Source organism: Hyposmocoma kahamanoa, unplaced genomic scaffold (genome assembly GCF_003589595.1).
Source record: "Hyposmocoma kahamanoa isolate Upper Pololo Valley unplaced genomic scaffold, ASM358959v1 202, whole genome shotgun sequence".
In the NCBI taxonomy this organism is placed as follows: Eukaryota; Metazoa; Arthropoda; class Insecta; order Lepidoptera; family Cosmopterigidae; genus Hyposmocoma; species Hyposmocoma kahamanoa.
This window is the reverse complement of record NW_020653726.1, coordinates 91,052-104,772: the sequence shown is the minus strand read 5'-3', so window position 1 is coordinate 104,772 and position 13,721 is coordinate 91,052. Positions and strand designations below refer to the sequence as shown.

The window sequence follows — 13,721 nt, the reverse complement described above, 5'->3', positions numbered from 1 at the left end:
AATCTATTTGTAATAGTACATTACTTTATTCTTGATGATTTCAAATCTATTTCAGATAATGAAGAAAATGAAATGGCAACAAACAGTGTTGTTAACTGTGTTAGTACTTATAAACATCTAAGTCTGTAACATAATTTTCACAATAAATATTATGTTTCACACACGACTTCGAAGTAAACTTAAACAGGAAACAAAAATTACTTACATAGCGACATAAACCCCTGGTGCCCAGGGTTTGTCGTTTTTGAATCGACAAGAGAGTTCCCAATAATTTTCCAACTTAATTCCGATGAGATTTGACAATGCCTCTTTTGTGGTGCAAGGTTTTGGTAAACACATGGATAATGTAAAGCGTAAAGCATTCAAATTAACTGCATCCGTCCTAAAAAGTAAAAATTGAGTAGCTGTTACTTAAGGTAATGTTTCTAGGGCATCACTTCTAGAGAAATGAAAAACCTAGATCTTGACCTTGTTGGTATCTATAAACGGCTGATAGTATGAAATAGGCAAATCATTGAAAACTAAACTATTACATTAGTTTAGTAGACGAATGGCTCATTCGTCAAATGACTGGCAATCTTAAATAGCCCAGTTCTTGATATGGCTAATTTGTTTGCAAGAAATTTTGTAATACACTAAATTTAGTCTTAACATGCCAGTGTATCTTTGTATAACTTGTAGTGTTTCTAACTTGACTAATACTAAGTAGACTAATAAAGGAATTTAAATAAGAAATATTACGACTTTAAAAGCAATTTACTGTAACATTAACATAATTTTAATTCAGATTCATTACCTTAACATTTCTTTTCTTTCTACTCCATACATCGCCTCTACATGTTTTCGTAGTCTTTTATACAAATTTATTTCATTTGTTAAAGTATCACCAGCTTTGTTGACGTTTACCAACTCATTTGCACCGCCTAAGCTTACAAGATCTGACAATCCAATATTTATTTGACAATACTTTCCTTTAATAACCATATTATCGATTTCTGTGTTAATACCAAGGCATTGGCGGTAATTTCCTAGATCTAGTAGATTTCCTTGCAGAATTCCTCTCGGTATTCTTAGGCCTGCTTCGAGAACTGTAAGAATAATTTTCGTTACACAATATCACTACAAACTTCATCGTTAAATGGCAATTAATAAATCATTCATTTTTACGTAAATATAATTGTTTACAGTCTATTTATTACAGTTGATTATATTTATTACAGTTAACTTTTTTACAGTGTAAATGTGAATGGAAGCCGACTTATTAGGTTATGTGACTATGGTTATAACACATTTGCCTAGAAATATAACGCAAAGAGTTGTTTACAGCGTTTCGTTACGTTGCACTGTATTATAGTTGACACAAATGTAAAAACATATATGTTATTAACTAGTTACCAACTAATATTTACATGGCTTGAAACAAATGATATAATACCTTAAGCCGGGTACTCACAAGCGAGCTGTAACCGTAACCGTTGCATGTTATGTTACCAAAAATTATAATGTGTACGTTCGCGAGCTTGCCGCGGGCGGAACGCATACGGTTTGCAGTGAGCCGACGATAACCAGGTACGTACTCATTCTAGCCAGTGAAGACTGTTTCACGCGTACACACTAGAACGTCGTCGCTACTGTATCTGTCATGCTACTGTTATAGCTCGCTAATGAGTACCCAGTTTTAAATAATATGTTTTAATATAAGATAGAAAATTAGAAGGCTGGGCTCTGTAGCATGATGCCCACGAGGCTAGCAATATTTCCACTCTTGATGGCTAAATGTGTTTTTTGGCATAAGAAGCGGCCAACCTTTTTGAATGCGGAGATGTTGACGAGGCACTGACGGTTCCCTTAACAATTTTGTTCTTGTGCATCCTTGAGATCCTGGATTTGTAATACAAAAAAAGGCACATAGTTGTGGCACTAGCCGAAGTTGGCATATTTAAGTACATTGCTATTGCGGTGGAGCCACTGATACCCCCATTTGGGTGAACAAACACAACGTTCAGAATATGATTTTATAGAGTGCTACATGGCGGGATACCCAGCCAGCACTTCATACACACGAGGTCATGGTGTCCAAGTTCGTCACCATACATGCATTGGCGGGAATGGACCGTTATTGCTTCTAGTTCGAGACAGAAACTTAGGGAAAGGGAAAACAATTTGGAACAGTGTTGTAGTTGGCCGAGAGCCGAAACTGTAGCCAATATATGAACTGTGTCTTTCTTTAGGATTGCTGATATTTATATTTGTAATCATAACAAAAATCACGAAAGTAGTTGTAGAGTTTATTCCATCGTTAAAGATACGTTCTGTGTATCATTAACTTGTACATTGATACAAGTTATGAAAACAAAAATCTATTATAGTACTTACATGTCATCCTCAAAAGCGTATCATTGAAACTCAAATAGTCTATTTGTTTTGTACACAGCTCAGAATCTAAAGCTTCCTCGTATATTTTTGGATCAAACGCTGGATGTTTGGGATCCCTTGTAATAAACATGATTCTACTATTATGATCACTATTTACTATATGAATTAACACTAATATGTTTAATATTACAAAAATAATTCTAATTGATGTCATTTTTATTTAAAGTTAAATAATGTCCACTACATACAAAAATATTGAAGGTGATACTAGAACTAACAAGTAATCAAAGTCCTTAAACCCAATTGAGTTTCAATTTTAATCTTATCCGTACCAACAATCACGATTAATCAACAGTGGATATATTTATTAAATAAACTACGTAATTCTGAACAGCGCAATATGTGTAATATTTGTTATAAATTGCTCGCGGGAACCTAGGAAATTATACTTACCCTGAAAAGAACTTAAAGCTATAGGCCTACCGCTTAACTGGGCAGGTTCCTGAGATAGCTGCGAGGTGCGGCAGGAGTGGCAGTTTATGTTACAGTTATGTCATGCTGCACACGGGATAATTTCAACAAGATTTTTCCTGAAATGATAATAAAAAACTATTTCATCGATAATTGAAATGAATAGGCAAGCCATTTGGCACTTATTCAAACAACTTATTTTTCAAATTCAAATTCAAATTCATTTATTTTTCAGACAACTTAGTCCATATTTGTTAGTAACAATAATCTTATGTGCTAAGTTAGTAGAGACAAAGAGGACAAAAACAATTATCAAATAGGTGCAATTACATTATTATTATACATTATTATTATACATTATTATTAATATTACTTACATATTACATGTAACTCGGTAAACCGCCGAAAGACAGGCGAGTCCATTCTTACTTCTATCATCTTTAGGATACTATTGGTGCTCCCACGCAGTCGCAACATCTGTGACGCACTTTTTTTGCGCATGATTGCGTAAAAATCATCCACGCATGCATCCGCAAACATGCCAGATGCACTGCAAAAGCGGGGAAGCCTCAACAGAACCCTAAAGATGTTATTGTACAGTACACGCAAGGAGTTGTAAGCCCGCTGCGTAAAGTTGGTCCACAGTGCACCTGTATAAAAATTCTGACAGAATGCTCTAAAAAGCGTTATTTTTACATTAACAGAGCACTTGAAAAACCTCTGGGCCAACATGTTACCGCGCACTGACAACGCTCTACGCTCTCTCTCCACATCATCATCATCTCCAAGATTCTCATTTACAATGTGCCCCAAGTACTTAAAACGAGAGACACGATTCAAGGGTACACCATTAAGTAGAAGCGGTGGAATGTCACTGTGACCTTTATATTTAAATACCAGAAACTCGCTCTTCTTTTCGTTGTACCTTAGTCCATGTCCCTCGGCATAAGTTTCACACACCTGCAGTATCTTTCTCAGACCACCGATTGATGGGCTCAGCAGCACCATGTCATCAGCATAGCTGATGTTATTAACACTGATACTGTCTATTCTACACCCAACGTTTGTACTCCTGAGATCACTGATCAACTTATTCACATATATGTTGAAAAGTCTAGGCGAACTCAATCCACCCTGCCTTACACCACATTTCAACGTATACTCGCTAGAGAATGAATTCGCCCATTTAACAACATTTTTTTGACTATTATACCAATGTGATAGTATACCTACAATTTCAGGAGCAACACCAATATTTGTTAGTTTAGGCCAAAGTATGTTATATGAGACCAAATCGAAGGCTCTTGACAAATCTAAAAAACAGGCATATATAGGTGTCTTTCTTTTCAAATAATAGTCCACAGTGTATTTCAGTGCCAGTATAGCACTCTCTGTCGACATACCCTCACGAAAGCCGAACTGAGCGTCATCTAATTTTGTGCGGCTGCTAAGGTGATTATCGATTATCCTATCTAAGACCTTTGCTACCACTGTTGCTAAAGAGATGGGTCTGTAGTTGCCTTTATCTGCAATATCACCTGTACGATTTTTAACCAAAGGTATAACAACTGTTTTCATTAGGTCCGGAGGTAAGTATGTGTGTCTCAGACAGAAAGTGAACAACATGGACAAAAGCCTATTTATGTGTGGGCCTGCATGCTGTAAGTGCTCAATACTGAGACTGTCATGCCCCGGCGACTTACCTCTTTTCATATTTTTAATTGCAAGTGAAACGTCCTTACTAGATATATAAATAGGTTGTTTGACATGACAAGTCTCAGCACCGAGCACCCCACAGGAAACAGGAGGAGACTCGACCTTGAAATGTTCCCTAAAAACATTAGCAATACTAGATGGGTCACTGAAACCATCAACACTAACTGGTAAGCTTGGCTTCAGAGTATGTTTCCTAGTATTTTTCCAGAACTTGTCAAACTGTTTCGAAGCATGTTGTGATGCAAGCATATCTTGTCTAATCTGCTCCCGATTGTTTTGACAAAACTTTAGTCTAGATTTAAAATTTCTACGGCTAAGACACATTTTATCATAGATCGGTCCACTCTCTGGTTTTCCATAGGATATATATATTTCAAAATCCAATTTAGCTTGCCTGTGTGCCTCCGATACATGCTTATTCCAACCCAGCACGACTTTACGTACATTGTTTTGGTCTCTATTTACTTTCCTTAGACGGCTTTGCGCTGTGGCATTTCTCAAAACCTGTACAATATTAGTATACAACTTATTTATTACACTATGATGGCTTAACTCATCACACATACTATCGGCACAATTATGGAATTCAATAGGAAAATTAATAAGTTTTAACTGTTCATTACATATTTTAGTATAATTTTCAATTTCATCACAATTTCTTACCCCCCACAAAAATTTGTTTCTAATATAATAATCCGACTTAAGTTTAGCCTTAATTAAATTTTTATTTTTTTATTTATCTCTTTTATTTTATTTATTTATTTCTTTATACATTTTAGGAAAATTCACGGACAAATAATACAATTATAGTATACTTAAATATGAGTAATTTAATGCCATTTACGAGTTTCCACCAAAAGTACAAAAGTACTTAGCAAGCCAAAAGGAGATTATAGAAGAAAACAAAGAACACAGTCACTAAATTTAAAAAAAATTAATAGACAATTAAACGAAAAAACCGGCGAAAAAAACGAAAAAATATTCATCGCCAATCACGTGATATGTCAAAGTGACTTTTGGTCACTTCTCGCCTGACTGTGTCTATGTTTGAACAAAACAAATCAAATTCAGAATGATTTACTGTCGCATTGTTAAAAAGTCTCAATGCACGCACGATGTACGTATTTTGCCTATAATTAGTGCTCGCAAACGGCACTTGCAGAGGTGGTCGACATCTGTAATGCAACAGGTTTTTGCGCAGGTTTATGTGTGACAACAATTCTGGACAATCAATATTACCGTTGGCGACCCTCATCAGAAAACTGACGTCACTAATCTCTCGACGTACACGAAGCGGCAAAAATGGTACCTAGTACACCTATGCTCATAACCTGATGAAAATTGTTTGGTTTTGTAGTCCAGATAAGGTAAAAATGTCTGCTGAATTGCCTCCAACGGAGACCTATAGGTTTCATAGCATGTATTCCAGGCTTGTGAAGCATACCCAAGATGACTCCGTACAAAACAGCAATAAAGAATCTTAATGCATTTGATATTATTGAACGTCGCTGATGTCCGCGTAATGAATCCAAGTTCCTTTGATGCCTTACTTACTACACACTCAATATGCTTGTCAAAAAGTAGTTTGTCGTCATGGAGTACACCCAAGTCCCTCATTTCCCTGACTCTCAATATGTTGGTGCCATGTAATTTGTAACCAGTGCCTATAGTTGATGTTTCTTTATAGTTGATGTGTTACGGCTGAATGTCATATAAAAACATTTGGACACATTAAGTTCAAGCCTATTTATGGTACAGAAAGCTTCAAATCTACTTAAGTCTGCCTGAAGATCGTTAACATCTGTTTGCCCACGTATGACTTTTAGCATGTTCATATCATCAGGAAAGAGCAAGATTTTTGAGTGAATAAAACAAGATCCTATGTCGTTGATGAAGATGATGAATAATAAAGGTCCAAAGATAGAACCCTGTGGTACACCAAAGGGACTGATGTCTATCTTGACATAAAGCCACGTAACACAACCGCCTGGCTTCTATTAGCTACGTAAAAGCAAACCAGCGCAATAAATCTCCATGGATGCCTGCTACCATCAACTTGTTCAGAAGCATATTGTGATCTATGCGATAAAACATATAGTGTAATTAGTGTAAACGCATCAACTTATGCACGGCCCTTCATGCCTCTTGTTATGAATTCATTGGCGATGACTAAGTTAGAGACAGTTGACCTATTTCTTCCAAAACCATGTTGGTGTTCATTAAATGTACGATTAAATACCGCATAAATATCACTGAATACCAGCCTTTTCAATATTTTTCATTGTGAGATCAGTGGGACTATATTATAGGCTAACTGTGTGCCTAATCTAACACTGATTAAAATTATTTAAAATATTGTACAATTCAAACCTCTTGTACATTATGTATATAAAACTAGTTGGTGTCCGTGAGTTCGTCTGCCGTAGAATAAACCCTGAAACACAATGAAAGTGGATGCGGGTCAACGACAACACACCGTTCGCGGACGCGGGAGCCAAACCATTTAAACGACGCCGCCGCGCAGGTCTAGATCGTCTACAATAACATCACTATATTTATGAGACTGTTTCTATCAGAAAAATACGACTTTCTTTTTTTGAAACAGTTCTGTGTTCAGATCCAGTATAATGACATTTTTTAGTTCACAAGCAGGTACCATAGATAATAGAATTGTAATTCAGAACTAAAAAGAGCATTGTGATATGGATAATAAAATTATAATTTACAGATTGCAATAAAAGAGTAGAAAAATATAAATCGCCACCAATAACGTTATCATAAAGCCTTAGTATTATAGATATAACGAGGATTAACATAAAATTTTGCTTCTAATAACATTATCAAAGTTAAATAATAGATATTTAACTTTGATAATGATATTATCATTGGTAAATCTTAATGTTATCGCTGATTCATAAATGACCAATATTATTATGACGACACTTGAAAGAGACAAATAAATATATGTAGGTACCGGAAAACACAACGATGTTACTAACTACGTAACGACTGAAAGTTTTGCACTTTTGGCTTTACACGACTAATTGAATTTCAAATGGTATATATTTTTAGAATGTTAATAGTTACAAAAAAAATTGGCGGGAAATAATCTTTAATTTTAATTTATCAGACTTTTATAATTTTTTCGGGCGGAGTAAAACTGAATTTGTGGCGTTTCTTTTGATACGACATAGTTCAGCTACATTATGTGTTTCTTTTTTATTTAACAATAAAAGTGACAAACAACCACGCCAGACAGGAGCAAAAGTATAACCGGCCAAGCTTAAAAAAACATTGCGTCATTTTGGGGATTTCACTAGTTTTCTGCTTAAAGATTGGTACTTAAAGACTTGGCAAAATAAAAAAAAGACTTTCTATTTTGTTTTTTTTTTGCTTCCTATCAATAACATCAACGTTAAGTTATGGAAAATAAGTTGTTTCGACAATTTCTTCCCAAACATAAATGGTTGATGACCATCTCAATTAAATTTTTGCTAAAGTATGATAAATTTTCGAGTTCTTAGGTTTTAGCAAAATATTTTTTCTTCGGGTCATAAAACCGCGTATATTTGTTCATTCAAACCTATTTCTAACCTAACGATAGCCTAACGGCTTACATTGTGTGGCACATATTCAAACTAACCAACGTTTCGGACACTTCACAGCTCCACATCAGTCTGTCGTGACCATGAGATCTGTAAAGGATCTGAAACGTTGGTTTTTTTATATAGACAAATATACGTGATTTTAAATCTGAAATAATAGTTTTATTTCCAATTTGTTACTGTTTCACTCTCTTTCTATTACGACCAGCGATGCATATTTTTTGTACAATATTTTGTTGATTGGGTCAATTCAGTGCGTTCAAAATGAAAGGTTGTTTGTTATCCACCGACATCGTGCTTTTAGCTACATTAAAATCAAAAAAGCCTCGTGGTCTCGAAGAAGGAAATTCATTGTATTATGGATTATGAGAACAACGGAATTAACTTAAACCCAGAAATCTCAGACTAGATCAAATTTAGAAACGTTCATTTCCCAAATTGGTCTCACCGGAACCTTCCATTTGGCGCCCACAGTTTTAAAACGTCTATTATACTATTGAAATTCAAGGAACCCTTACTTTAACTGAGGGAGGTGTAATAAATATTAGGAGTCTTAAATTAGTGTGCTTAGTTGACGCGCGAGAAACGCGAAGAGTAGCTCTGGTTCGCGCAGTCATTTTGTCTTGCTATCCCCATGTCATGCAGTAACGAAAACGAAGTTTCGTTGAGCCTGATAAAGATATGTAAAGATATATCGTGGCGTATCGACTATTTGTGGAAAAAAGATCACAATAATTATACAAAGGGATGCAAAAATACAGACTGAAAAATGTTACTTGAAATTTATAAACATTTAGATGAGAAACAACAACAACAAATACAAGCTTCGATGGCGCCATGATAGTTACACGTACAACGTTTTCCACGTTCGCGTTTAAAATTAAGTTAGGGCCTGGTTGGAGAAGTGTAATAAGCGACTCACTACCTCGGCGACACGTCCACCCTTTAAACTAGGCCCTGGAAATTGGTTAGTAGTGTGGAGGTGCCAGAAAGCGCCAGAAAGCGTCTAAACAAATCTTTATATTCTTGTTTCAGGGTTTCAATGGCGGCACCATTACATCCGGGTTCATGGCTTAATAATTAAAATGGAACAATTTTAAATTTAAATATGAGTAGAAGAAAAAAAAACGATACGATACGAATGGAGAGAGGCGATACAAAAAGGTGGGATGACGGTACAAGGAGGTCACACCGTCACAATAATACGCGTTTAAACACTGGGTCACCGACGTCGTCAATGTAAATTCTATATCGATAATACACATACATACGTAATAAAGCAATGTTCTCCTAATCCATTAGGCTTATATCAACCAAAGCGAAATGGAGACGTGCTGTGTTTCAGCAACCAATAGCATTTCGTTATTTTGCTATTTCTATGACGAAATTCTAATGTTTGATGAAACACATTTCTTTCCTGCTCCACTTTTTCACATATTAATTAGGGCTTTCAGTCTCGCTGCATTTCCGCGTCCCGGAAAAAAAGACTGAGACTCGGTGCGGTCTCGAAAATCCCGTGAAATACGAGATTTTCGAGACTATTTCAAAAGAAGGTTTCCATACTTACAGGTTAGCATTTAAACAAGCAAAGATGATGTATATTTACTATATATGTTTTAATCAAGTTCGTTATTAGCTCAAATTATGAAATCAAAATTTTTTCTTTAAATTTTATTTTTATAGTGGGCACTTAAAAAATGAAGAGCATTTAATGCAGTTCAGACAGACAGGACTTGATTTCATTTCTATCGTTCTTGAATTTCCACAGATGGTAATAAACTCCACCTTATCGGTCATTCGCGTTTGAAGTGTTGGTCAATTTTCGCAATGGTCGCTGCCTCTCTGCTGCTCAAACTGCCTCTGTGGCCGAAAGGTCAGCATTGGGCTACTACGCAGAGGTTCCAGGTTCGATTCCCGGGCCAGGAGAATTAATTGTATGGCCTTCATTTATTTCTTTCGTGACTTTGGGTGTAATTTGTGGTTGTTTATGTGTGTGTCCATGGCACCGGCGACACAGGGTTTCCCTAATACGGGGCTATGTTGAGTGTGTGCGTTAAAAAAACACAAATGGTCGCTAGGTGGTTTGTTCAAATTGAGAATAAATATATGCAATATGCCCATATTGCGTTTTTTGGAGATTTCATTCAATTGTAATCCTGGCTGTCTGCTTGTTGACTTTATGTCACTTTTTTCTACTGCTGTAGTTGTTCTCTTGTTATGTCGGCTCTGCTAAAATTATATTTTATATCCTAAACTGGTGTTTAATTTATATTATATATATAGTTATGAACCCGCACAATTAAAACAACGTAATATGTCCGGAAATAATTATAATAACTTTTCTCAAGAAAAGTTACGCGGTAGTGTGAATTACGCCGAATGGAAATCTGTCATGAAAAATATATTAATACAAGATTACGACAAAGACACCACAAAGCCAGAGGTTAGAAATCGGCTTGATGAGAAAGCAAAATCCAAAATTTGTTTGAACGTCGAAAAGTCGTGTTTTTGTCATTTAGCGTCGGCGGAGACAGTTCAAGATGTTCGGGATGAACTAGAACGTGCGCATGATATATGATAAAAAGGACTCAGTTCGAGAGTGCGGACTTGAAAACTTCACTAGCATGGAAGCTTATGTAAATGAGGTATTATCATCAGCGCAGCAATTGGCGAACATGAAAAAGCCAATTGACGATGAGTTTCTGGGTACAGTGATGCTGAATGATTTACCGACGGAATACGAGCCGATGATCATGGCACTAGAGCATTCAGGGGCTGTCATATCGTCTGATCTGGTAAAAACGAAACTGCTTCAGGATTAGCGTTGGACTATTACTCGTGGAGATCGAGTGAGTGCTTGTATTGAACAAGAAAAGCGCAACTACGAGTGACTCGGGAACGAGGAAAGCGACGCATAACAAGGCCGAGTTAAAAGCGAACGATACTTCTAGTCGAAAGAAGGAACCGTGGTGCTGGAAGTGCAGACAAAAAGGACATCTGAAGAAAGATTGTCGAAATGAGAAAAATTCTTCAGGACACTGCGTTTTGTCGGCATACAGTATTGGAGAGGAAAAGGAATCTTCGTGGTATAAAGACTCGGGAGCAATAAACCACATGACTGGCAAGAGTGATTTAATGATAGATTTTAAGTCGCGTGATGGTTCTGTTACTATTGCCCGTGGTGATAAACTGAAATGTACAGGAATAGGTAACGTTAAGTTGTCCGATACGTTGTTGATTGACGTCTTGTATATACTTAAGTTATCTCTTGCAAAGGCGTGGCATGTGAGGTTTGTGTCAAAGGAAAGCAAGTACGACTTCCTTTCCATAGCAATCCTGAGAAATTTGTGGTTGATAAGCGGTTGGAGTGAATCCACACCGACTTATGCGGTCCTTTGCCGGTAAATTTACTTGGTGGCAAGAAATACATCCTAACATTCTTGGATGATCATTCGAGGAAGGTGTTCGTATATTTTCTTAAGGCGAAAAGCGAGGTGAGTGAATATACAAAAAACTTTATAAATCTAGTTGAAAATCAAACTGGGGATAAAGTTAAGATCTTGAGGTTTGATAATGGTAATGAGAATGTGAACAGAAATATTGATAATTTTTTGAAGAGTAAGGGGATTGTGCTCCAAGTGACTGTGCCCTACAGTCCACAACAAAACGGTTCTGCGGGAAGGTTGAACCGTAGTCTCTTGGAAAAAATTAGGTGCCTGTTGTATACGTCAAACCTAGACCGCAAATTTTGGGCTGAAGCCGCTAACACGGCAGCATATTTAATAAATGTGTCACCTTCAAAACGGCTATGCGGTAAAACGCCTGAGGAAACTTGGAGCGGTAAGAAAAGGTTGAAACATTTGCGTGTGTTTGGCTGTAAGTCTGTTGTTCATGTTGATAAAGTTAAACGGAACAAGCTTGAACCGAAAAGCAATCGTTGTGTTTTTCTTGGCTATGAAAGTAACGGATATAGGCTTTACGACTTAACAAAAAACGTAGTTTTTCGCAGTCATGATATAGTTTTTAATGTAACTATTTTTCCAGGTACCGTTAGCAAAAGGTCTGTGAGATATTCTTCCCTGCATGCAACGACGAAACTGTTGCAGAAGAAAATTGCGTGGGAGAGGGGCCTGAACTTGAGGTTGAGGCGGAGATGCCATACAACCCGGAATTAGTAGACAACCTTAAAGCAGATGGGCTGATCATGCCAGAAGTTTGTTTTGAAGCGAATGAGCAAATACCGACCTCTTCTACTGATACTGGCGTAATACCACGAGAACCACAGAACTGTAGAGTCAAATGAGCCGATGACTGTCAAGGAGGTTTTGCAATCATGCAATAGCAATCTGTGGTGTCAAGCTATGTAAGATGAAATTGATTCTTGCAATATGCATGATGCTTGGGAGTTAGTTGACAGACCGGCCGGCAAGAATATTGTTAAAATTCGGTGGCTATTCAAGATAAAATGCGACACAAACGGAACGGTGTCATGTTATAGAGCACGATTAGTAAGTTAAAGGGCTTACCCAAAGGTTTGGAGTAGATTATTTGGAAACATTCTCTCCTGTTGTGCGATATAGCTCTTTGAGAATACTATATATAATACTATATACCTCAGGGATCTGTCCTCTCCGCCACTCTATTCTTGCTGCATATCAACGACCTGCTGCTGATGCCCGGTATCTTTGGGTACGCAGACGACAGCACAGTGGCGGTGAGTTATGTGCCAGACGCCCGAGACAACAGTGAAGAGATCCGGTGTAAGCGAGAGGCGATGGTCACCCGGTTGAACCTGAGTCTGAAAGCTGCTTCCGACTGGGGAGATGCTAACAGGGTCAGGTTTAATGCGGCTAAAACACAGGCGTGTCTTTTCTCATCAAAACGGAGTCCCCTACACCTTACTCCGACTTTCCGAGGTGTATCCGTGCCGATAAGGGACCACCTTGAGCTACTTGGTCTGGACTTATCATCAAACCTCAACTTTGGGCGATACATCGAGTGCTTGGCAAAAACTGCTGCCAGAAAACTAGGCATACTTTTCAAGGTCAGGCGGTACTTCACACCTGAACAGCTTTTAAATCTGTATAAAGCACAAGTTCGATCCTGTATGGAGTACTGCTGCCACCTTTGGGACGGCTCTGCCCAATACCAGTTAGCTGCCCTGGACTCGGTGGAGCGTAAAGCAAAGAGACTTATTAACAATAATCCTCTTGTGGAGTCGAAGCTCCAAAATCTCGATCATCGCAGAAAAGTAGCCTGCTTGTCGGTTTTCTATCGGATACATTTCGGGGAGTGTGCGCAGGAACTTTTCAATTTGGTTCCGCCCTCACCGTTCCTCCTTCGGTCGACTAGAAGGTCCGGAGCACTCCATTCTTATGTCGTTGATATTCCACCTATTCGCACTAAGCGCTTTGCCTCCTCCTTTCTGATGCGTACGGCAAAGGAATGGAATGCTCTACCGGCATCTGTATTTCCCGAAAAGTACAATTTGGGGCTATTCAAGGCTAGAGTGAATAGGCATTTTTTAGGCAAACGCGTCCCATCGTCGGTCAC

The 13,721-nt window shown here is 37.6% G+C and overlaps 1 protein-coding gene across 1 annotated transcript in view; it reads right to left on the bottom strand.

The window, feature by feature from the left end:
* LOC113227060 overlaps window positions 1–2,632 on the bottom strand; it is a 32,181-nt gene extending 29,549 nt beyond the window's left edge. Inside the window, exons 1-3 of the mRNA XM_026459933.1 lie at window positions 2,377–2,632; window positions 797–1,088; window positions 206–382 (exon numbers count right to left, since the gene is read on the bottom strand). Of these exons, the coding sequence (XP_026315718.1) occupies window positions 206–382; window positions 797–1,088; window positions 2,377–2,590 (683 nt within the window). The 5' untranslated portion in view covers window positions 2,591–2,632. The remainder of the gene's footprint in view (window positions 1–205; window positions 383–796; window positions 1,089–2,376) is intronic.
* Between the last annotated feature and the right edge of the window lie 11,089 nt (window positions 2,633–13,721).